The sequence below is a fragment of the Oncorhynchus gorbuscha genome, linkage group LG10, assembly GCF_021184085.1.
Source record: "Oncorhynchus gorbuscha isolate QuinsamMale2020 ecotype Even-year linkage group LG10, OgorEven_v1.0, whole genome shotgun sequence".
NCBI lineage: Eukaryota > Metazoa > Chordata > Actinopteri > Salmoniformes > Salmonidae > Oncorhynchus > Oncorhynchus gorbuscha.
In genome coordinates, this window is record NC_060182.1 from 36,528,327 (window position 1) to 36,551,141 (window position 22,815).

The 22,815-nt window shown below is 49.5% G+C and overlaps 1 protein-coding gene across 2 annotated transcripts in view; it reads right to left on the bottom strand.

The window, feature by feature from the left end:
• LOC124045992 (membrane-associated guanylate kinase, WW and PDZ domain-containing protein 3-like) overlaps positions 1-22,815 on the bottom strand; it is a 194,169-nt gene that overhangs the window by 47,918 nt on the left and 123,436 nt on the right. For both annotated transcript variants that reach the window (XM_046365877.1, XM_046365876.1), the window contains one exon: positions 10,462-10,578. In XM_046365877.1, the coding sequence (XP_046221833.1) occupies positions 10,462-10,578 (117 nt within the window). The remainder of the gene's footprint in view (positions 1-10,461; positions 10,579-22,815) is intronic.

The window sequence follows — 22,815 nt, forward strand, 5'->3', positions numbered from 1 at the left end:
GCATGTATTTCAAGGTCTACCTTCAAACACAGTGCTTCTTTGCTTGACATCATGGGAAAATCAAAAGATATAAGCCAAGACCTCAGAAAAAAAATGGTTGACCTCCACAAGTCTAGTTCACCCTTGGGAACAATTTCCAAATGCCTGAAGGTACCACGTTCATCTGTACAAACAATAGTACGCAAGTATAAACACCATGGGACCACACAGCTGTCATACCGCTCAGGAAGGAGACATCTCCTAGAGATGAACGTACTTTGGTGCGGAAAGTGCTGGAGGAAGATGCTGGAGGAAACCAGGTACAAAAGTATCTATATCCACAGTAAAATGAGTCCTATATCGACATAACCTGAAAGGCTGCTCAGCAAGGAAGAAGCCACTGCTCCAAAACCGCCATAGAAAAGCCAGGCTACAGTTTGCAACTGCACATCGAGACAAATTCGTACTTTTGGGAGAAATGTCCTCTGGTCTGATGAAACAAAAATAGAACTGTTTGGCCGTAATGACCATTGTTATGTTTGGAGGAAAAAGCAGGAGGCTTGCAAGCCGTAGAACACCATCCCAACCGTGAAGCACGGGGGTGGCAGCATCATGTTGTGGGGGTGCTTTGTTGCAGGAGGGACTGGTGCACTTCACAAAATAGATGGCATCATGAGGGCTGGAAAATTATGTGGTTGTATTGAAGCAACATCTCAAGACATCAGTCAGCAAGTTAAAGCTTGGTCCTAAATGGGTCTTCTAAATGGACAATGACCCCAAGCATACTTCCAAAGTTGTGGAAAAATGCTTAAGGACAACCAAGTCAAGGTATTGGAGTGGCCATCACAAAGCCATGACCTCAATCCTATAAAAAATGTGTGGGCAGAACTGAAAAAGCATGTGCGAGCAAGGAGGCCAACAAACCTGACTCAGTTACACCAGCTCTGTCAGGAGGAATGGGCCAAAATCCACCCAACTTATTGTGGGAAGCTTGTGGAAGGCTACCTGAAACAATTTAAAGGTAATGCTACCAAATACTAATTTAGTGTATTTAAACTTCTGACCCACTGGGAATGTGATGAAATAAATCATTCACTCTACTATTATTCTGACCTTTCACATTCTTAAAATAAAGTGGTAATCCTAACTGACCTAAAACAGGGAATTTTTACTTGGATTAAATGTCAGGAATTGTGAAAAACTGAGTTGAAATGTATTTGGCTAAGGTGTATGTAAACTTCTGACTTCAACTGTATGTAGAAAACCCTCAGACCGTGTCACAGAGAAACAGAGAAGGTGATTGACCTGAGAACTGGTTTAAACTGGATGATGGTTGGTTGGTTGGTTGGTTGGTTGGTTGGTTGGTTGGTTGGTTGGTTGGTTGGTTGGTTGGTTAGTTAGTCAACTTAATGCCTGAGTTGGCTGAATAAACCCCTGAGGGCCTCTACACAGTCAGGCTTCAAAGCCACAGTGAGAGATTGATGGATGGATAGATTAATGAATGGATTGTCCACTCCTGAGCCATGATGTACGAATAATAACTTCATATAGGAATTGCAGTTACCGTCTCTTATTCTCTGTCGTTCTTCCTATCCTATGCCTGCCAGCAAAAAAATGACCCTCGGGACGGAGAAAGTACTTTTTTAAGGAGATCTGAGGTCTGTTCAACTCCAGAGCTCAAAGGTATTTCTCAAGGTCCTTCTTTTCTGTTCCGCCAATAAGCAAAAAGCCACAGTTGAAAAATCTTACAGTTGAACATTCTAACCTTCGTCTTTTTGTTCCTTCTCTCCCTCTCCATCCTCCTCTCTTTTCCAACCCTAAATCCCATGAAATCCTGGTTTTTGATCTGGAAACGGCAAGCACCATACATGGCAGTATATACTAAGCCTGCAGTCATTAAACAAACCTGCGAACGGTAACGGTCTGTGTAGTGCTAACTAACTCCCAACAAGCTGGTCTATTTAACATGTTGTCCCCTTGTTGAAGACATGTAGACATTTTGGGAAAATATTTTCCGCATCAGGAAAATCAGCTCAGATGTAATTGGGTGTTTACCTCACGTGAACGGCAATCTGACCGGCACACCAATGGACTCTTAATACTATCCCTCCTGCCCTCCCTCCACCCTGTTCATCTGTTACTGCTGCTGTGAGAGCACTAACATCTGAAATGCTTTAAACCTTGTTATAAAGTAGACTATTGTATTCTGAGATTGTTCCCTGTCTGCTCCTCGGCTTCAAAGGCAGTAATATGAGAATCATTGAACAGGGAAACATGGGAAAAAAACAGAACACTGTATTCTTGTGTTTGCACAGCCATTTGGACTTGCCTGTCTGCATGAGTGTCATATAGGTCGTCCTTGTGATGTAGAGATCTGAAATGTGAGAGGGGACGCAACTCGAGTTCAATCAAGGAATCAATCAAGTCTTTTGAGGTAGAGGATAATCAAGGACAGGTCTTTTTGATGTAGACAGCAGCGAAGACAGTTTGTGCTGGGTTCAGGGTTAATACTGTAGCAGCTATCTTTTATCTGAGTCTGAGGAGTCGATGTGGGAATCAGAGGGAGGTGATGGAGCAGGAGAAGGAGGTGAGAGAGAGGAAGGGGGTGAGGGAGAAGGAGAGGGAGGTGAGGAAGGTGGAGAGGGAGGAGAAGGAGAGGGAGGTGAGGTAGGTGGAGAGGGAGGTGAAGGAGAGGGAGGTAAGGGAGGTGAAGGAGAGGGAGGTTATGGAGAGGCAGGTAAGGGAGGTTATGGAGACGGAGGTTATGGAGGTGAAGGAGAGGGAGGTTTTGGAAAGGAAGGTGGAGAGGGAGGAGAAGGAGAGGGAGGCGAGGAAGGTGAAGGAGAGGGAGGAGAAGGAGAGGTAGGTGAGGAAGGTGGAGAGGGAGGTCAAGGTGGTGAAAGAGAGGGAGGTTATGAAGAGAGGGAGGTAAGAGAGGTGAAGGGGAGGAGGGTTATGGAGAGGCAGGTGAAGGTGAGGGAGGAGAAGGAGAGGGAGGTAAGGGAGGTGGAGAGGGAGGAGAAGGAGAGGGAGGTTAAGGAGAGGGAGGTTAAGGAGAGGGAGGTTAAGGAGAGGGAGGTAAGGGAGGTGAAGGAGAGGGCAGGTGAAGGAGAGGCAGGTGAAGGAGAGGCAGGTGAAGGAGAGGCAGGTGAAGGAGAGGCAGGTGAGGAAGGTGGAGAGGGAGGAGAAGGAGAGGAAGGTTAGGAGGGTGGAGAGGGAGGTGAAGGAGAGGAATGTGGAGATTGAGGAGCAGGAGAGGGAGGTTATGGAAAGGCAGGTGAAGGAGAGGGAGGTAAGGGAGGTTATGGAGAGGCAGGTGAAGGAGAGCGAGGTGAAGGAGAGGGAGGTGAAGAAGAGGGAGGTTATGGAGAGGCAGGCGAGGGCGGTGAGGGAGGTGAAGGAGAGGCAGGTGATGGAGAGGCAGGTGATGGAGAGGCAGGTGATGGAGAGGCAGGTGATGGAGAGGCAGGTGATGGAGAGGCAGGTGATGGAGAGGCAGGTGATGGAGAGGCAGGTGATGGAGAGGCAGGTGATGGAGAGGCAGGTGATGGAGAGGCAGGTGATGGAGAGGCAGGTGATGGAGAGGCAGGTGATGGAGAGGCAGGTGATGGAGAGGCAGGTGATGGAGAGGCAGGTGAAGGAGAGGCAGGTGAAGGAGAGGGAGGTGAAGGAGAGGGAGGTGGAGGAGAGGGAGGTGAAGGAGAGGGAGGTGAAGGAGAGGGAGGTGAAGGAGAGGGAGGTGAAGGAGAGGCAGGTGATGGAGAGGCAGGTGATGGAGAGGGAGGTGAAGGAGAGGGAGGGTGATGGAGAGGCAGGTGAAGGAGAGGGAGGTGAAGGAGAGGGAGGTTATGGAGAGGCAGGCGAGGGCGGTGAGGGAGGTGAAGGAGAGGGAGGTGAAGGAGAGGGAGGTGAAGGAGAGGGAGGTGATGGAGAGGGAGGTGATGGAGAGGGAGGTGATGGAGAGGGAGGTGATGGAGAGGCAGGTGATGGAGAGGCAGGTGATGGAGAGGCAGGTGAAGGAGAGGCAGGTGAAGGAGAGGGAGGTGAAGGAGAGGGAGGTGATGGAGAGGCAGGTGAAGGAGAGGGAGGTTATGGAGAGGCAGGCGAGGGCGGTGAGGGAGAGGGAGGTGAAGGAGAGGGAGGTGAAGGAGAGGCAGGTGAAGGAGAGGCAGGTGAAGGAGAGGCAGGTGAAGGAGGTGAAGGAGGTGAAGGAGGTTATGGAGAGGCAGGTGAGGGCGGTGAGGGAGAGGGAGGTGGTAAGCAAAAAGCTTTGGGAGAAGAAACAGCACTAGGAGACAACACTTCAATTGACTTCCATTCTTTGTTCATGTTCTCAAAAAAGTTCACCTTTGAAGAAATGAAACAATTGAACCAAAACAATACTGAACAGAGCAGCAACAAAACAACAACGTCATGAAAAGGTATTGGGTTATTTGGAGTGGATGTAGTGAACATGAATTGGCACTTTTCTCCATGAGGAAGTGTATTGTTGTGGAACAGGTGGGAGGTCCAGTCCAGACAGTGGAACAGGTGGATAAATGAAGATGTACATTACTGGTCAAAAGTTTCAGAACACCTACTCATTCAAGGGTTTTTCTTCATTTTCACTATTTTCTACATTGTAGAATTATAGTGAAGACATCAAAAATACGAAATAACACATACGGAATCATGTAGTAAGGGTGGCTACTTTGAAGAATCTTAAATCTAAAATATCTTTTGATTTGTTTAACACTTTTTTTTGGTTACTATATGATTCCATATGTTTTATTTCATAGTTTTGAGGTCTTCACTATTATTCAGCAATGTAGAAAATAGTAATTTTAAAAAAGAAGAAAAAACCCTGGAATGAGTAGGTGTGTCCAGCCAAAGTAATGGAGTCACAGATTGACTCAAAGGGACATCAGACTAAAGTAATGACGCTGCCGGTAATAAACCAGGCTGTAAGTCACAGATTGACTCAAAGGGAGATCAGACTAAAGTCACACGATAAAAACCTTGAACGAGCAGGTGTTGTAAATCCTTTGACCGGTAGTGTATATATAGTTCACTCAGACCATTTATCATAGAAAACAAATGTGTCTGTTGAACTGGGTGTGAATGACTTCAATTGAAACAGGAGAAATAACTGTGAGTGGGGTCTCCTTTCTCGTCATCTCTGATTATGACACGTACGGACGAACACCCGCAGATGCCAATTGAAACAGGAGAAATAACTGTGAGTGGGGTCTCCTTTCTCGTCATCTCTGATTATGACACGTACGGACAAACACCCGCAGATGCCAATTGAAACAGGAGAAATAACTGTGAGTGGGGTCTCCTTTCTCTTCATCTCTGATTATGACACGTACGGACGAACACCCGCAGATGCCAATTGTCGCAGGAAAAAAAACCTGAAAAAACGAGTGTATCAGTTCACACAGCGAAGCATCACCACCGCGAAACTCTGCCAGCAGCTTAAGCTTCTTACAGGGAGACCAGGAGAAACGTTAACACCTACCGCTGGAAAGCTGTTAAACATAGTCACACTGAGACCTGGCGCTGTTGCAAGAAGGGCATATTTTGTTCAATCTGACAATATGTTCATGTGAAAGGGGAAAACCAGTAGCGGTCTGAAGATGGGTCTTGGGAGGATACACCTAGAGATGTTTATTGACTTTTCTTTATCACACTATAGAGAAAGTAATACACAAAGTGATAAACATTGATATGCAATAAACATGGTAGGCCTACATAACTTAACGCTGTATAACGTCAATATCCCAGATAGGTACTGTGAGCCATAGGCCAGGCTCAGCTACCTTTAGTCAGGGACTAAAGTCATACAATCCTGAGCAGGCAGTATGGGGCATATCACCCTGGATATCAGAACACAAGGAACATACAGATGTTCACTATTAAAGGCAAAGCCAGGATCTAATATGTAGTCTTCTGTTTCCCAGGTATAAATATAAAAATAAAAAGGGTTTAACGTAAGACCCTTAAATTTTGTCAAGAGAAAGCAATTCTTTAAATTGAATTACAGGGGACACTTTTTATTATATTTCTGTCATCCTTCTCTCTTTGTTATCTCCCAGTGAGCCTCTTAGAGCTTTCTGTGGTGCCCCTGCGGATATTACTGTTTAGAGGAGAAGAAGAGGGAGGCAGAGGGTTCAGCCGAGCTTCAAGGACCCCTGGCACAGACTCTCCTTCCTTTCTTTTCTTCCCTTCTTTCTTGGGAGCTTTAATGATGCCTCTGCCAGTGTGTTCAGGAGGGGACTGGAGAGAAGCCACACTTCTCTCTGAGCTGCCATTTAGAGGGCTCTAATGAGGAGAGGCAGAGCGCAGCCAGGCGGCCATTCTGGCTCCCAGGGAGAGACTGAGACCATTCCTAATCCCTGGCTCTGTGTAAGGCCATAGTCACAGTCACACAGCACAGGCTAAGCAGCGGCTCCCTGCACTGTGGAAGGCCAATCACAGTCACACAAACAGCAGTGGCCAAGTTGGACAAATGCAGTGGTGGAAAATGTACTCAACTGTCGGACTTGAGTAAAGGTAAGGATACCTTTTATAGAAAATGACTCAAGTGAAATACTACTTGACTGAAAAATCTAAAAGAATCTGGTTGTATATATACTTAAGTACAGGGGTGGAAAAAGTACTAAATTGTCATTCTTGAGTAAAAGTAAAAAAGTGAAATTAAATTGCTATGCATAAAATTCCTTATATTAAGCAAATCAGACGGCACAATTTTCTTGTTTTTGTAAATTTACGGAAAGACAGGAGGCAAACGCCAACACTCAGACTACATTTACAAACGCCAACACTCAGACCACATTTATAAACGCCAACACTCAGACCACATTTACAAACGCCAACACTCAGACCACATTTACAAACGCCAACACTCAGACCACATTTACAAACGCCAACACTCAGACCACATTTACAAACGCCAACACTCAGACTACATTTACAAACGCAGGCAGAAATCCGGCCGGTACATGACACAGCACTGTGATATAGTCACTACACTGGAAGTTAATGGGAATACGACTTTTAAACCGCGAAAGCATCCATCATACAGGTCAGATTTCAATACTGGCCAGTGTCGTAACTCAGCAGCAGTTCTTCTCTCCAATGAGCCATTGATCATATTTCTGCAATATTCCTACCTCGAGAAACGTGTCATTTAACGGAGGGTCTATCACATTTCTCCTATTTGTCTGCCTCTTTCGTCCAGGGTGCATTGCATGGTGCCGTTGCCAGAGATATTATAGAAAGTGCCCAATGGACACCCATTCGATCCTTTCAAGGAGTGCGCTCCTTGTCCCAGAATGGCCCAGAATACACCGCACGGCCCATTGACGTAGCATGGACAACATTTCCCATCTCCTCAAATGTCTATCTGCCATTGTGAATGTCAGACTCCACTAAGGTACATAGATCTGCAGGTTGAACATGGTGAATATACTGGTGAAATTGATAGTGCTGGTTGTTTTAGGCGATTTTACAGCTAACTAGCTACTTTAAAATGCTGACATTGTCTAACGGTATTACCTTGTGTAGATACCTTTGCCAGCCAGTCCGCCCATAGAGAGCATTCCATTGTGGATTTTGGAGTCAACTCGAGCTGCAGATGTCCACAATGATTTTCCATGCTGCTACCAACCTTATTATAAAACGCCAAAATTAAACATTTGTTCATAAAAAAAAATATTGTTCTCAGTGTTCTTTAAATACTGTAAATTAAAGGAAGGAGTGGTTTTGGGTGGATTTTGTCCTTTAAATACAGCACTGGACATATGTTGACCTACTGCAGCTGAACCACAGTGGTTTTTATGATGACCACACCATCATAACGTAACCCCTATCACGGATGAGGAGCAGGCATAAACTAACAGCCATGCACTAGAGACTAGGCTTAGACTAGGGTCACTGCTTGAAATGCTACAGTGTATCACTGTACAGACACTGTAAATGAATATCTAAACAAACTGCCCTGGTGCCATCCAAAAAACGAGGCATTGAGCAAATTTCAGGTCTGCTGAGCGCAAACTTGAACCTTGTGAAACGTCTGTGCAACTTCCAGCACATCTTTCCTGTGAACACTGAGGCTGTACCCGCTTTACAGTGGTCAAGTAGGCTACTGGGGCTTTTTGATCATAATGTAGGCCTAACAGGGTGGCCTACCATCAAAACAAATGGAGAATATATAAAATGTTACCATTGAAATAGCTGTTCTGTCGTTCAGCCCACAGTAGCAGCCAACGTGTGGTGTTCAATGACATAATGCACATTCCATGAGACTGTTGACAAAACCAGGGCTTGACATGAACCTGTTTATCCACTTGTCCTTCAGACAAGGAAGTGCCTGCAATTGTTGCTTTGCTTGATAGAAGAAACCACCTTACAAAATAGTATACTTTATTATTCCTATACCATTATTACAGACAATCGGACAAATTATGCCCCTCTGCCCTCTGCCTCTGCCTCTGCCTCAAAATACATCATTGCCCCATTAAGACAAAAAAAAGAAGCTCTTTACCTGACTCGTTTTTTCAAAGATGCACACGTTTGTAATCTCATAGGAAACAAACACTCCCCCCCATTGCTGACTACATGTGATCTATAACTGGGCTAACAACTCACTAACTTGCAAAGGATGTGAACAAAACGTCCACGAGTGGCTACATGCAGCTCTTGCTTTGATCTCAAAACGAGCGCATCTACTCACGATCACAGCTGTAAACACAGTTCAGTTGAAAGTAAAATGGCACAGATCCAATATATGGCGATGTTCTATTTGCATATAGACCTACTGCAGCTCGGATTGGTTATGCTGCATCAGTCTGTGTAGAGTACGGGCTGAGTCATCGGCAATAGAATCCTACCCCCCCCCCCCCCCGATGCGTTTCACCTACAATCTACTGCATGGTTTTGTTTTGATCCGGTATGCTGCATTGAACGTGGATAATATGACGTTGATTCGATCACAATTGCCACTGTAAAAGGGAAGCATGATTAGGTTTAACTAAAAGGGAAAACTCTAGGAAGTTGAGTGACGTTCAATCTCGTGCTTCTGTAGTTGGCCTGATAGTTCTTCTGCGCGAAGTCCCGGGGAGCTGCTCGGCGGTCTCGGGTTACTTAGAGGGAACATTGGTTATTCCTCTTTTTAAAAAAAAAAAGATTTTTCATAAAACACTACTTAACATAAAATGTCTACCGTCGTCTATATAACAATTCATTATTTACATACTGAGAACATTAACAATGCATTGACTCATCAGATATACTCTATTGTCTAGGGAAAAAGCAATTTATTTTGTTGCCTGTTATTCCCAATTATCAGCGTTGTACGACGCCTTTCAGGAGACTGTGCACGGCTCTCCCTCATAACAAAGTCACAAATTAGATTTTTTTTTTTAGATGTGCAAATTAAAACCCTGACTCACAAAGATTATATAAATTAGTCCCATGACGTTCATGAGTGGCAAAATGGGGAGTAATTGCCATCTAATTCGTCAGAGTAGCATAGAGAAATCTGCACCGTTGCACTTTGAATCCGGCCAATTGTCCCTTTTCTCCTTTAAAAACCACTAGGGTATAAAAAATAAAAGGCTTTGACACACCACCTATTCATCCCTGTGATTTAAAGGAATCAGAGACACTGTTAAGAGAGTTCAAGTGCAGTCATCCAAAGTGGGTGGATGAAGCACAGAGTTGGTAGCGCTCTTATGCACTGTAGAAGAAGAAATGAATAGGAAATATACATTCAACTATTAAACATAAAATACATGCATATAATATTCTGTACATTAACTTCCAAGGTCTACATTTTAGTATTTGAAAACGGAGAGCGATATCTCCTCACTCATCTATCAAATAGTGGGTTGTGTGTGTGTGTGAGGTTGATTGCTTTTATAGTGAAGGTTTGACGGATGCTTTGTAGACCACAGTGATGGCCGAGAATGCCCCCCGGTTCTTGAGAGGGGAGGAATCCATGATTATACGCACACAGAACCATGATAAGTGAAAAGGAAAGAGGGCCAGAGAGATGGGACCGAGGAAGGGAAGGAGTGTGATTGAATAGTCAATCTACCTCTCATCCTCTCCTCCTTATTCCACCGGGGCAGATACCGTGGAGGGGCCGGATGAATGCCAAGCACTTGTGTGCTCATGGGAGAAGGGCCGTGACCTCCAGCGAACTGCTCCACTGTTTATTGGGCAGCTGCCATATGGGGCATTGATATGTGGCGGCAGTACAAATGGAATCACTGGATGGGACTGTGGGAGAGCATGTTCAGCTGTAAATAAAAACAGACCGAGAAACTAGCTGGCTAGTGGAGGTGCTAGTGGCCCACCAGTGACGTCACCCGTCTTGAGACCTAAAGGTGACCTAGTCACATTGGAATAGCTGTAATGAGCAGGGACATGTGGGGTAGACAGTGACCTCAGAGGAGAACAGAGAGTCACGGGGAGCCCGGGAACGTTACTACTCACAGGGAATGGTGCGCAGGTACAGGTTGTCCCTGATCACCTGCTGGAGCTTGTGGTCCAGCGAACCTTTCTGGAACTGCAGGCTGAGGTAGTGACGCAGGTCTGTATTCAGCACCTTGCCTGTGAAGAGGTGGGACAACACATCTGGGTCAGTACAGTGCACACACACACACACACACACACACACACACACACACACACACACACACACACACACACACACACACACACACACACACACACACACACACACACACACACACACACACACACACACACACACACACACACACACACACACACACACACACACACACACACACATTTCTAAATAGTCGGGACCTCAAAATACATTACCACCAGTGTGTAGACAAGAACCACCGATGATCACTTTCAAAAACTCTTCTCAACAGAGAACATTTCATTTCCATTATTTAGTAGACGCTCTTATCCAGAGCGACTTACAGCAGCAATTAGGCTCAAGTGCCTTGCTCAAGGACACATCGACACTATTTTCACCTAGTCGGTTTGGGGATTTGAACTGGCGACCTTTCGGTCACTGACCCAACGCTCTTAACCGCCAGGCTACCTGCTATACCAGTGTGTCGACGAAAACCACAGATCATCTCTTTCAAAACCACGTGTCAACTCTCTGACAGGTGCCCGTGATAGAAAGCATGCCCCAAGCGAGAGTACGTGGAAGGAGGACAGCTTTGGAACTTCAAAGATGTGGCTGTGTGACAGCACTGTCGTGCATGGGAACGAGGGAGACAGAGCAGAGGCCCATCGGCTGCGTTGGTAGAGAAACTGTCACGTCAGACAGATTAAATATTCATTGCCTTGAATCACCAAGTATCCAGTAAGAAAGGAACACAACGGCTGGCACTGTCGCTGCCTCTGAGTTTCTGACTGAGGAGCAACAGAAGTTCAGGCGGAGTTGGGGGAAGTGTGGGGGCTGTGCAATCCTCCTGAAGGAGGGGAATTCAGGCATTCCCCTCGGAGCAAGAGGAGGAGGGAGCGAGACAAAGACTAGATCGAGAGCCAACATTCCCCTGGTGTCTGAACAGGATCCCTGTCTGAGCAGTCCAGTCTCCAGCTGTTTAGAGGCTGGTCCGTGTGTCCCCTCAGGGTGGAGAGGATGTGTTTTGAGAGGACGCCAGTTACAGTGTTGTTAGCGTCGATACCCATTGCTCCTCTCCCTGAGCACACAGGCAGCCGCCACTGACTGCAGGGGTACGTGCTTTCGCTTGGCTCACCCCCAGATGAACGTAACAGGCTGAATAAATCACTGTGGGTACTCCCCAGAAACCCGTATAGTGTCAATTAAAGGAGCACAGAGCAATGCGTTTATTTGAAAGGAGGGAAAATATCTGCAAACTGAATCTGGCGAGAATAACACATTTGAAATGTTTAAGCAGCCCAGCCTACGCACGGTTTGAAATATTCATCTTTAATACCATCCATTTATAGCATCACGCGGTGTGCATGCCTAGAGGAACAGGCCCGACTGATGTCGGCTGGCTGGCTCAGTAGTTTACAGGCAGCGAGGGGTGTTGTGGTGAGTTTCCCCCCCCACCTTATTCACAAATAAATTGAATCAAAACAAGCCGCAGCTTTTCCTGCACTCTGATTCGTCCCCCATGGCGTTGAAAGGGACTGCCCACTGAGTTGGCAGATTAGCTGCATTCCATTGGTTGGCTCAGATGAATACTAATACATTCTATTCCCCAACTGTCCCCAAGAGGCCCATAGTATAGTATATATAGATTTGATTCCTAAAAACATTTAGAGTGCATTTTCTGTGCTTCATTCAGCACCACAATTCCCTGTGAAATGTGAGGATCCTCAGAACGCTAGTAAGAGACTTTCATAATCTTCCATACAGGCCTAGTCAATATCATGTGACAAAAAGTCAATGGCTTAATTGCCTTGTTAATGCACTAGGACATTTGTAATACACTGCAACAGGGGAGTGTGTGTCAAACGTAAACAGTTTGTGTATTGGTTATGACTGACACACCACATGACCAAAAGTATGTGGGCACCTGCTCGTCGAACAACTTACTCTAAAATCACGGTCATTAATATGGAGTTCCCTTTTGGTGCTATAACAGCCTCCACTCTTCTGGGAAGGCTTCCCACTAGATGTTGGGACATTGCTGCGGGGACTTGCTTCCATTTAGCCACAATAGCATTAGTGAGGTCAGGCACTGATGTTGGGCGAGTAGGTCTGGCTCACACTCGGCGTTCCGAACTCATTCCAAAGATGTTCGTTGGGGTTGAGGTCAGGGCTCTGTGTAGGTCAGTCAAATTCTTCCACACCGATCATGACAAACCATTTTTTGTATGGACCTTTGTGCACGGGGGCATTGTCATGCTGAAAGAGGAAAGGGTATGTGGAACCACAGAATCGTCTAGAAAGTCTGTGTATGCTGTAGCGTTAACATTTCCCTTTACTGCAACTAAGCGGCCAAGCCCGAAACATGAAAAACAGCCCCAGACCATTATTCCTGCTCCACCAAACTTTACAGTTGGCACTATGGTAGTGTTCTCCTGGCATCTGCCAAACCCAGATTTGTCCGTTGGACTGCCAGATGGTGAAGTGTGATTCATCAATCCATAGAACTCGTTTCCCCTGCTCCAGAGTCCAAATACAGCGAGCTGTACACCACTCCAGCAGACGCTAGGCTGCGACCTGACTGCTCGGCCATGAAAACCCATGTCATGGAGCTCCCAATTAACTCTTCTTATGCCGACGTTGCTTCCAGAGGCAGTTCGGAACTCTGTAATGAGTGTTGCAACAGAGGAGAGACGATTTTTACACGCTACGGGCTTCAACACTCGCTACGGGCTTCAACACTCGCTACGGGCTTCAACACTCGCTACGGGCTTCAACACTCGCTACGGGCTTCAACACTCGATGGTCCCGTTCTGTGAGTTTGTGACGCCTACCACTTCGCGACTGAACCATTGTTGCTCCTAAACGGTTCCACTTCACAATAACAGCACTTGTGGACAAGTAGCATCCTATGACGGTCCATGTTGAAAGTCACAGAGCTCTTCAGTAAGGCCATTCTACTGCAAATGTTTGTCTATGGAGATTGCATGGCGGTGTGCTTGATTTTATACAGCTGTGGCTGAAATAGCCTAATTCACTCATTTGAAGGGTTGTCCACATACTTTTGTATATATAGTGTATTTTCTTAGTACGAATGGTATTCTACTCAAGTGTAAGCAGTCTAGCTACAATAATGTATGGCTGGTAGTGAGGAACACAAACATGTCTCTTTACAAATTGTGTAAGTCTATAGACATTTTAATATCACAGTTAATACAACAAATTTAGGTCGAGGGAAACAAAAGCAACCTCCCGTCACGCATTGAACTGGTAAACCTCAGGTTCCAGGTTCCCAGAAAATTATTCTATATATTATGAGCTAGGGAACCACAGTACACACACACAAAACAGAGAGCACTCCCCGAGCACTGTTCCCATGTTAGGTTGTTAGGTGAGACGGGGGTCTTTCTCCCCCCATCATGGGAATGTGTCTTGGCTTCATTTCCGCACAAACCCCATCCTCACAGGGTAGGTTAAGTATAGACAATGGACGGCGCTAATTGTTATCACTGAACACGAGAGCTGTAGAATTCTCCCTCTCTCCCTCTCTCCCTGTGTTTGCAGGCTAGGGCAACCTTTTGTAGCCTGGCTGTCAGGTAGCGTCAGCCTGCTCAGTCATATCTCTGGAGAGCGAGCGCGCACACATACTGTACAGCCTAGAGACAGCTAGAGCATCACTGGACAGCCAGGCTGCTACAGAACACAATAGGCTCCTTTGTGGGTTGTCGTCTGGGCATTAGAGTAGTGTGTGTACGTGTGGGGGGAGTTGGGGAATCATTAAAAACAGAGGGAGAGAGAAAGAGAAGAATGATGATGATGCAAATCGCACATGGGATGGGAACCCACCACTACCCTCCTGTCCATTCTCTCTCTCTTTATCTCTCTCTTTCCCTCCCAAGTCATGGAGTCTCATCAGCCCAGCCAAGCCCATTCCACAGGACTCCTCACTCTCAAAACAATCTGTGAGATAACTTCCTGAAAAGCAATCAACCTCCCATTTCCTCTTTCACTTCCCTATCCCTCATTTGTCTTCTTTTCTCACTACACTGGCCCCTGCTTCCTAACGTAATCCATCTACCAGTCTCTCCTCCTCCCTTCTCTTCCTCCCCATCTCCTCTCGCCACCTCCTCCTCTCCGCTGCCGCCTCCTCCTCCTCATCGTCGTCATCCCCTCCGCCGCCTCCTCCCTCCTCGTCATCGTCTCCTCCGCCACCACCTCCTCCTCCTCCTCCCTTTCCTCTCTTGCTCTCCCTCCTGCTCGCTCGCTCCCTCCCTCCCTCCCTCCCTCCCTCCCTCCCTCCCTCCCTCCCTCCCTCCCTCCCTCCCTCTGTCTCGCCACCCTCTTTCCCTCCCTCCCTCAGTCTCTTTCCCTCCCTCCCTCAGTCCGTCTTGCCTCCCTCTCTCCCTCCCTCCCTCAGCCTCTCTCCCCCTCCCTCCCTCCCTCCCTCCCTCAGCCTCCCTCCCTCCCTCCCTCAGCCTCCTCTCCCTCCCTCAGCCTCTCTCCCTCCCTCAGCTCTCCCTCCCTCCCTCCCTCAGCTCTCCCTCCCTCCCTCCCTCAGCCTCTCTCCCTCCCTCAGCCTCTCTCCCTCCCTCAGCCTCTCTCCCTCCCTCAGCCTCTCTCCCTCCCTCCCTCAGCCTCTCTCCCTCCCCCTCCCTCCCTACCTCAGCCCTCTCCCTCCCTCCCTCAGCCTCTCTCCCTCCCCCTCAGCCTCCCTACCTCCCTCCCTCAGCCTCCCTCCCTCCCTCAGCCTCCCTCCCTCCCCCTCAGCCTCTCTCCCTCCCTCAGCCTCTCTCCCTCCCTCAGCCTCCCTCCCTCCCTCCCTCCCTCCCTCCCTCCCTACCTCAGCTCTCTCCCTCCCTCCCTCCCTCCCTCCCTCAGCCTCTCTCCCTCCCTACCCCTCCCTACCTCAGCCTCTCTCCCTCCCTACCTCAGCCTCTCTCCCTCCCTCCCTCCCTACCTCAGCCTCTCCCTCCCTCCCTCCCTCCCTCCCTACCTCCCTACCTCAGCCTCTCTCCCTCCCTCCCTACCTACCTCAGTCTCTCTCCCTCCCTCCATCTCTCTCCCTCCATCCCTCCCTCCATCTCTCTCCATCCCTCCCTCCATCTCTCTCCATCCCTCCCTCCGTCCGTCTGGCTGCCTCTCTCCCTCCCTCCGTCTCTCTCCATCCCTCCCTCTCCCTGGCTGCCTCTCTCCCTCCCTCAGTCTCGCCGCCTCCCTCCCTCCCTCACTCCCTCCCTCCTCCCTCTGGCCGTCCGTCTGGCCGCCTCCCTCCCTCCCTCCCTCCCTCACTCCGTCTGGCCGCCTCTCTCCCTCCCTCCGTCCGTCTGTCTGTCTGGCCGCCTCTCTCCCTCCCTCCCCCTCCACCTCACCGCCTCTCTCCCTTCCTCCATCTCCCTCCGTCCGTCTCTCTCCGTCCCCCTCCGTCCGTCTCTCTCTGTCCGTCTCTCTCCTTCCCTCCCTCCGTCCGTCTCTCGTCCCTCCCTCCCTCCCTCCCTCCCTCCGTCTCTCTCCCTCCCTCCGTCTCTCTCCCTCCCTCCGTCCCTCCCTCCTCTCCTCCGTCCTCTCTCTCCCTCCCTCCGTCTCTCTCCCTCCCTCCCGTCTCTCTCCCCCCTCTCCGTCTCTCTCCTCCCTCCCTCCGTCTCGTCTCCCTCCGTCCCTCCCTCGTCCGTCTCTCCCTCCCTCCGTCAGTCTCTCTCCGTCCCTCCGTCCCTCAGTCCGTCTCTCTCCGTCCTCTCTCTCCCTCCGTCCGTCTCTCTCCGTCCCTCCCTCCGTCCGTCTCTCTCCGTCCCTCCCTCCGTCCGTCTCTCTCCGTCCCTCCCTCCGTCCGTCTCTCTCCGTCCCTCCCTCCGTCCGTCTCTCTCCGTCCGTCTCTCTCCGTCCGTCTCCCCCCCCCGTCTCTCTCCGTCCCTCCGTCCGTCTGTCTCCCTCCCCGTCTCTCTCTCCCTCCCTCCGTCCGTCTGTCTCTCCCTCCTCCCTCCGTCCGTCCGTCTCTCCCGTCCCTCCCTCCTCCTCCGTCCGTCCGTCTCCCTCTCTCCCTCCGTCCCTCCCTCCCTCTGTCCGTCCGTCTCTCGTCCCTCCCTCCCTCCGTCCGTCCGTCTCTCTCTCTCCCTCCCCCCGTCCGTCTCCTCCCTCCCTCCCTCCGTCCCTCCTCCCTCCTGTCCGTCTCTCTCCCTCCCCCCTCTCTGTCCCTCCGTCTCTCTCCTCCTCCGTCCGTCTCTCCCCGTCCTCTCCCTCCCTCCGTCCGTCCTCTCCCTCCCCGTCCCTCCCCTCCCCTGTCCGTCTCTCTCCCTCTCCTGTCCTCCTCTCCCTCCCCTGTCCGTCTCCGTCCCTCTCCGTCCCTCCCTCCCTCCCTCCGTCCGTCCGTCTCTCTCCGTCCCTCCCTCCCTCCCTCCGTCCGTCCGTCTCTCTCCGTCCCTCCCTCCCTCCGTCCGTCCGTCTCTCTCCGTCCCTCCCTCCCTCCCTCCGTCCGTCCGTCTCTCTCCGTCCCTCCCTCCCTCCGTCCGTCCGTCCGTCCGTCCGTCTCCCTCCTCCGTCTCCTCCTCCCTCCCTCCCTCCGTCCGTCCGTCCGTCCGTCTCTCTCCTCCCTCCCTCCCTCCGTCCGTCTCCCTCCCTCGGTCCGTCCGTCGTCTCTCTCCTCCCTCCCTCCCCGTCTCTCTCTCCCTCCCTCCCTCCCTCCGTCCCTCCCTCCTCTCTCTCCCTCCCTCCTCAGTCTCTCTCCCTCCCTCCCTCAGTCTCTCTCCCTCCCTCCCTCAGTCTCTCTCCCTCCCTCCCTCAGTCTCTCTCCCTCCCTCCCTCAGTCTCTCTCCCTCCCTCCCTCAGTCTCTCTCCCTCCCTCCCTCAGTCTCTCTCCCTCCCTCCCTCAGTCTCTCTCCCTCCCTCCCTCAGTCTCTCTCTCCTCCCTCCCTCAGTCTCTCTCCCTCCCTCCCTCGTCAGTCTCTCTCCCTCCCTCCCTCCGTCCGTCAGTCTCTCCCTCCCTCCCTCCCTCCGTCCCTCTCCGTCTCTCTCCGTCCCTCCCCTCCCTCTCCCCCTCCCTCCGTCCTCCCTCCGTCCGTCCCTCTCCCTCCGTCCCTCCCTCCCTCCCCTCCGTCCCTCCCTCCCTCCCTCCGTCCGTCTCCTCCCTCCCTCCCTCCGTCCGTCCGTCCCTCCTCCTCCCTCCCTCCCTCCCTCCCTCCCTCCCGTCCCTCCCTCCGTCGTCCCTCTCCTCCTCCTCCCTCCGTCCGTCCGTCTCTCTCCGTCCCTCCCTCCCTCCGTCCGTCCGTCTCTCTCCGTCCCTCCCTCCCTCCGTCCGTCCGTCTCTCTCCGTCCCTCCCTCCCTCCGTCCGTCCGTCTCTCTCCGTCCCTCCCTCCCTCCGTCCGTCCGTCTCTCTCCGTCCCTCCCTCCCTCTGTCCGGAACAATATATTGAATGCATTAACAGACATTACCATAACCAAACAAACATTTTAGATTAGATATTATATGAATTAGTTACTGGTGATGTACAGTACCTTCGGAAAGTATTCAGACCCCTTTCCTTTTTTTCCAGTGGCAGCGACTGGGAGACTAGTCAGGATCAAGGGAAAGATGAGCAGAGCAAAGTACAGAGAGATCCGTGATGAAAACCTGCTCCAGAGCGCTCAGGACAAGACGGGGACAGGGAAATCAGCGGTGGCTATTCAGCAGCCTGATGGTTTGGGGGGGAAGGGGGGTAGAAGCTCTTGGCCAGTCTTCCAGTTTTTTGCCATGATGCGCCTGTACTGTGGTGATAGAAGCGGGGAGAACAGGCCGTGCCTCGGGGTGTCTGCGATCCCTGATGAACTTCTGTAGAGCCTTGCGGTCCGCGGCGGTGGGGTTGGTGTACCGCTCTGTGACGCAGCTCAACAGTACGCTCTAAATGGCGCTCCTAGAACACGGAGGGCCCTCTGGGACGAGCCACTTTCCTTCAGCATCCTGAGGTTGAAGAGTCGTTGTCGTGCTTCTTCACCACGGTGTCGGGGTGGTTTGACCACTTCAACATTCGATAGACAGACATTGCAGGGTGATATATACTGTACAACAGAGTCAAATATGAAATAGCACCCCCCCAATCACCATCCTCTCCTCCCATTAGGTTATCTGGGCTCCTTCAGAGTTCCAATTAAAAGACTTGCCCTCTCAACGAAGGAGTCACTGTGCACAGGGCAGAGAGAAGATCGCTGGAGACTCATCTCACGGAGCAGAGCTGGCTCAAGCCAACGACCAAGGTCCTGTGGGAAACACAGAATCTAGCATTAACTAGTCCATCGGGAGGGATATTCTTCTGAGATGAGCATACTCGACAAAACTGGATCAAATATCCCTCCAGCTAGTTATTCCAGCACACGGTCACTGGTACAGCCCGCCGGGCATACAGTGTGATGGTGCCAACTGGGGAAAATGCCTTCATGGACTCGTGGCCATGATTCTTACACAGCACAGTGAGAGATGGAAGGAAATGGCCTGGCGTCAAGGCGTGCAGTGATGAACCCTGGTCTTTACTTAGAGCCGGACTGTAGCGCAGTGTGAAAAGGGCCTCCTTTCTTACAGTACAGGCTTTCAGTGTGTCAGAGACTCTAAAGGGGGTGGCTGGCCTCGGATGAACGTTGCCAGCACTCCACTTACAGCCGTCTGGATATCAATTCTCTCATTTACTAAATGATCAGTGGACTAGGGAGGCGGCCATTTACGTTAATGTTTATTCATAATGTCTGGCGCTTTTAATAGCAGAAGTGATCATCATTATCACCCTCAGCAATTAAAATAGATGGGATCTCCTCAGTGCTTAGCAGTTAGCATCCACTAACACACTGACGGCTATGGATAACTAACTCTGTAGCCTGCTACTGTTAGCATCCACTAACACACTGACGGCTATGGATAACTAGCTCTGTAGCCTGCTACTGTTAGCATCCACTAACACACTGACGGCTATGGATAACTAGCTCTGTAGCCTGCTACTGTTAGCATCCACTAACACACTGACGGATATGGATAACTAGCTCTGTAGCCTGCTACTGTTAGCATCCACTAAAACACTGACCGATTCGGAAGACTAGCTAGCTTGTTACTGCTTTCCTCCCTGTGTAATACTGAACACTCGCATACTGTAGGCTTCTGACTGGTGTGGAGCTGCTTTCATAGGCTCTCTGCGGGTGGATGTGGAGAGCTCCCCTTGTTAGGTATCAGTCGGTTGCCTTGTAGACCATAAAACTTTCTGAGCAGCAAGGCGGATAGATGTGTGTAGGAGTCTTCTTCGTGATTTATTCCTTGCCCAGAGTCAGTGCTCATTTGTGCTCATTTGTCGGTTTGAATCCCATACGTGGCTTTGAGCGAGACGCCGAGACCCTTCACAAAAAGTTGAAAAAGGTTGTGTGGGATCTCAGCATGTTGCTCTACTGTCTGTCTGTCTGGTCTTTTTGTGTGTGTGTGTGTGTGTGTGTGTGTGTGTGTGTGTGTGTGTGTGTGTGTGTGTGTGTGTGTGTGTGTGTGTGTGTGTGTGTGTGTGTGTTGTGTGTGTGTGTGTGTGTGTGTGTGTGTGTGTGTAACACGTCTAATCTGGAGAATGAGGCGCCCCAGTGAACACTCGTTCATCAACGAGGCGTGTGCTATCAGGGCTTGAAGACCCATATACAATTGTTTGTTGTTGTCATATCCCAAAAAATATATAAATGAACTTACCACAACACATTTCAATAGAAAGTTAGCAAAAAATAGACAAGATGGTGAAACCATGGAGAGGTAAATACTTGTCTATTTCTGAAACAAAATGACACTGATGAACTCTAATCAGATCACAACTCATTTCTGGTGCTGCCTACTCCAGACGACTCATTTTTCAAATCATATGAGCAAAAGACATTTCACTTAATTTGGAACACTAAGCCAGACAAAATGAAATACACCTATAAATGAACATGAGTTTGGCTGAAAGGATTCAATATTAACGCATTAATCTGCTCACTAAAAGCTTCACTCATACAAAAGTTCTACTTAAACCACAACTGGTTCTCCAGTACATAACTAAGAAAGGCTCATCCGTTGTTTTAAAAAAAAATAGCCTTTTTGCGTTTATACGGATCACAACTTCTAATTTTTGGGCTAATTGAAAATGAAACCTCGTTCAAAGTATCGCGCTTTCTTAAACAAGCCGTACAACCTTGTTACAATTTCATCCTCTTGAAAAGACAGTACAAATATTACAACAAATATTGTGGTTAACGATACTTTGGGATTTTGGAAATGACTTTTATTGAGCTCCTGGATACCATGTTTATGTCTCCGTGTCCAGTATGAAGGAAGTTAGAGGCAGTTTTGTGAGCCAATGCTAACTAGCGTTTTTGCCCGCTTTGAGGACAATACAGTGCCACTGACACGGCCTGCAACGGAAACATGCGGTCTCTCCTTCACTGCAGCCGAGGTGAGTAAGACATTTAAACGTGTTAACCCTCGCAAGGCTGCAGGCCCAGACGGCATCCCCAGCCGCGCCCTCAGAGCATGCGCAGACCAGCTGGCCGGTGTGTTTACGGACATATTCAATCAATCCCTATACCAGTCTGCTGTTCCCACATGCTTCAAGAGGGCCACCATTGTTCCTGTTCCCAAGAAAGCTAAGGTAACTGAGCTAAACGACTACCGCCCCGTAGCACTCACTTCCGTCATCATGAAGTGCTTTGAGAGACTAGTCAAGGACCATATCACCTCCACCCTACCTGACACCCTAGACCCACTCCAATTTGCTTACCGCCCAAATAGGTCCACAGACGATGCAATCTCAACCACACTGCACACTGCCCTAACCCACCTGGACAAGAGGAATACCTATGTGAGAATGCTGTTCATCGACTACAGCTCGGCATTCAACACCATAGTACCCTCCAAGCTCGTCATCAAGCTCGAGACCCTGGGTCTCGACCCCGCCCTGTGCAACTGGGTACTGGACTTCCTGACGGGCCGCCCCCAGGTGGTGAGGGTAGGCAACAACATCTCCTCCCCGCTGATCCTCAACACGGGGCCCCACAAGGGTGCATTCTGAGCCCTCTCCTGTACTCCCTGTTCACCCACGACTGCGTGGCCACGCACGCCTCCAACTCAATCATCAAGTTTGCGGACGACACAACAGTGGTAGGCTTGATTACCAACAACGACGAGACGGCCTACAGGGAGGAGGTGAGGGCCCTCGGAGTGTGGTGTCAGGAAAATAACCTCACACTCAACGTCAACAAAACTAAGGAGATGATTGTGGACTTCAGGAAACAGCAGAGGGAACACCCCCTATCCACATCGATGGAACAGTAGTGGAGAGGGTAGCTAGTTTTAAGTTCCTCGGCATACACATCACAGACAAACTGAATTGGTCCACTCACACTGACAGCGTCGTGAAGAAGGCGCAGCAGCGCCTATTCAACCTCAGGAGGCTGAAGAAATTCGGCTTGTCACCAAAAGCACTCACAAACTTCTACAGTTGCACAATCGAGAGCATCCTGGCGGGCTGTATCACCGCCTGGTACGGCAACTGCTCCGCCCTCAACCGTAAGGCTCTCCAGAGGGTAGTGAGGACTGCACAACGCATCACCGGGGGCAAACTACCTGCCCTCCAGGACACCTACACCACCCGTTGTTACAGGAAGGCCATAAAGATCATCAAGGACATCAACCACCCGAACCACTGCCTGTTCACCCCGCTATCATCCAGAAGGCGAGGTCAGTACAGGTGCATCAAAGCTGGGACCGAGAGACTGAAAAACAGCTTCTATCTCAAGGCCATCAGACTGTTAAACAGCCACCACTAACATTGAGTGGCTGCTGCCAACACACTGTCATTGACACTGACCCAACTCCAGCCATTTTAATAATGGGAATTGATGGGAAATGATGTAAATATATCACTAGCCACTTTAAACAATGCTACCTTATATAATGTTACTTACCCTACATTATTCATCTCATATGCATATGTATATACTGTACTCTACATCATCGACTGCATCCTTATGTAACACATGTATCACTAGCCACTTTAACTATGCCACTTTGTTTACTTTGTCTACACACTCATCTCATATGTATATACTGTACTCTATACCATCTACTGTATGCTGCTCTGTACCATCACTCATTCATATATCCTTGTGTACATGTTCCTTATCCCCTTACACTGTGTATAAGACAGTAGTTTTGGAATTGTTAGTTAGATTACTTGTTGGTTATCACTGCATTGTCGGAACTAGAAGCACAAGCATTTCG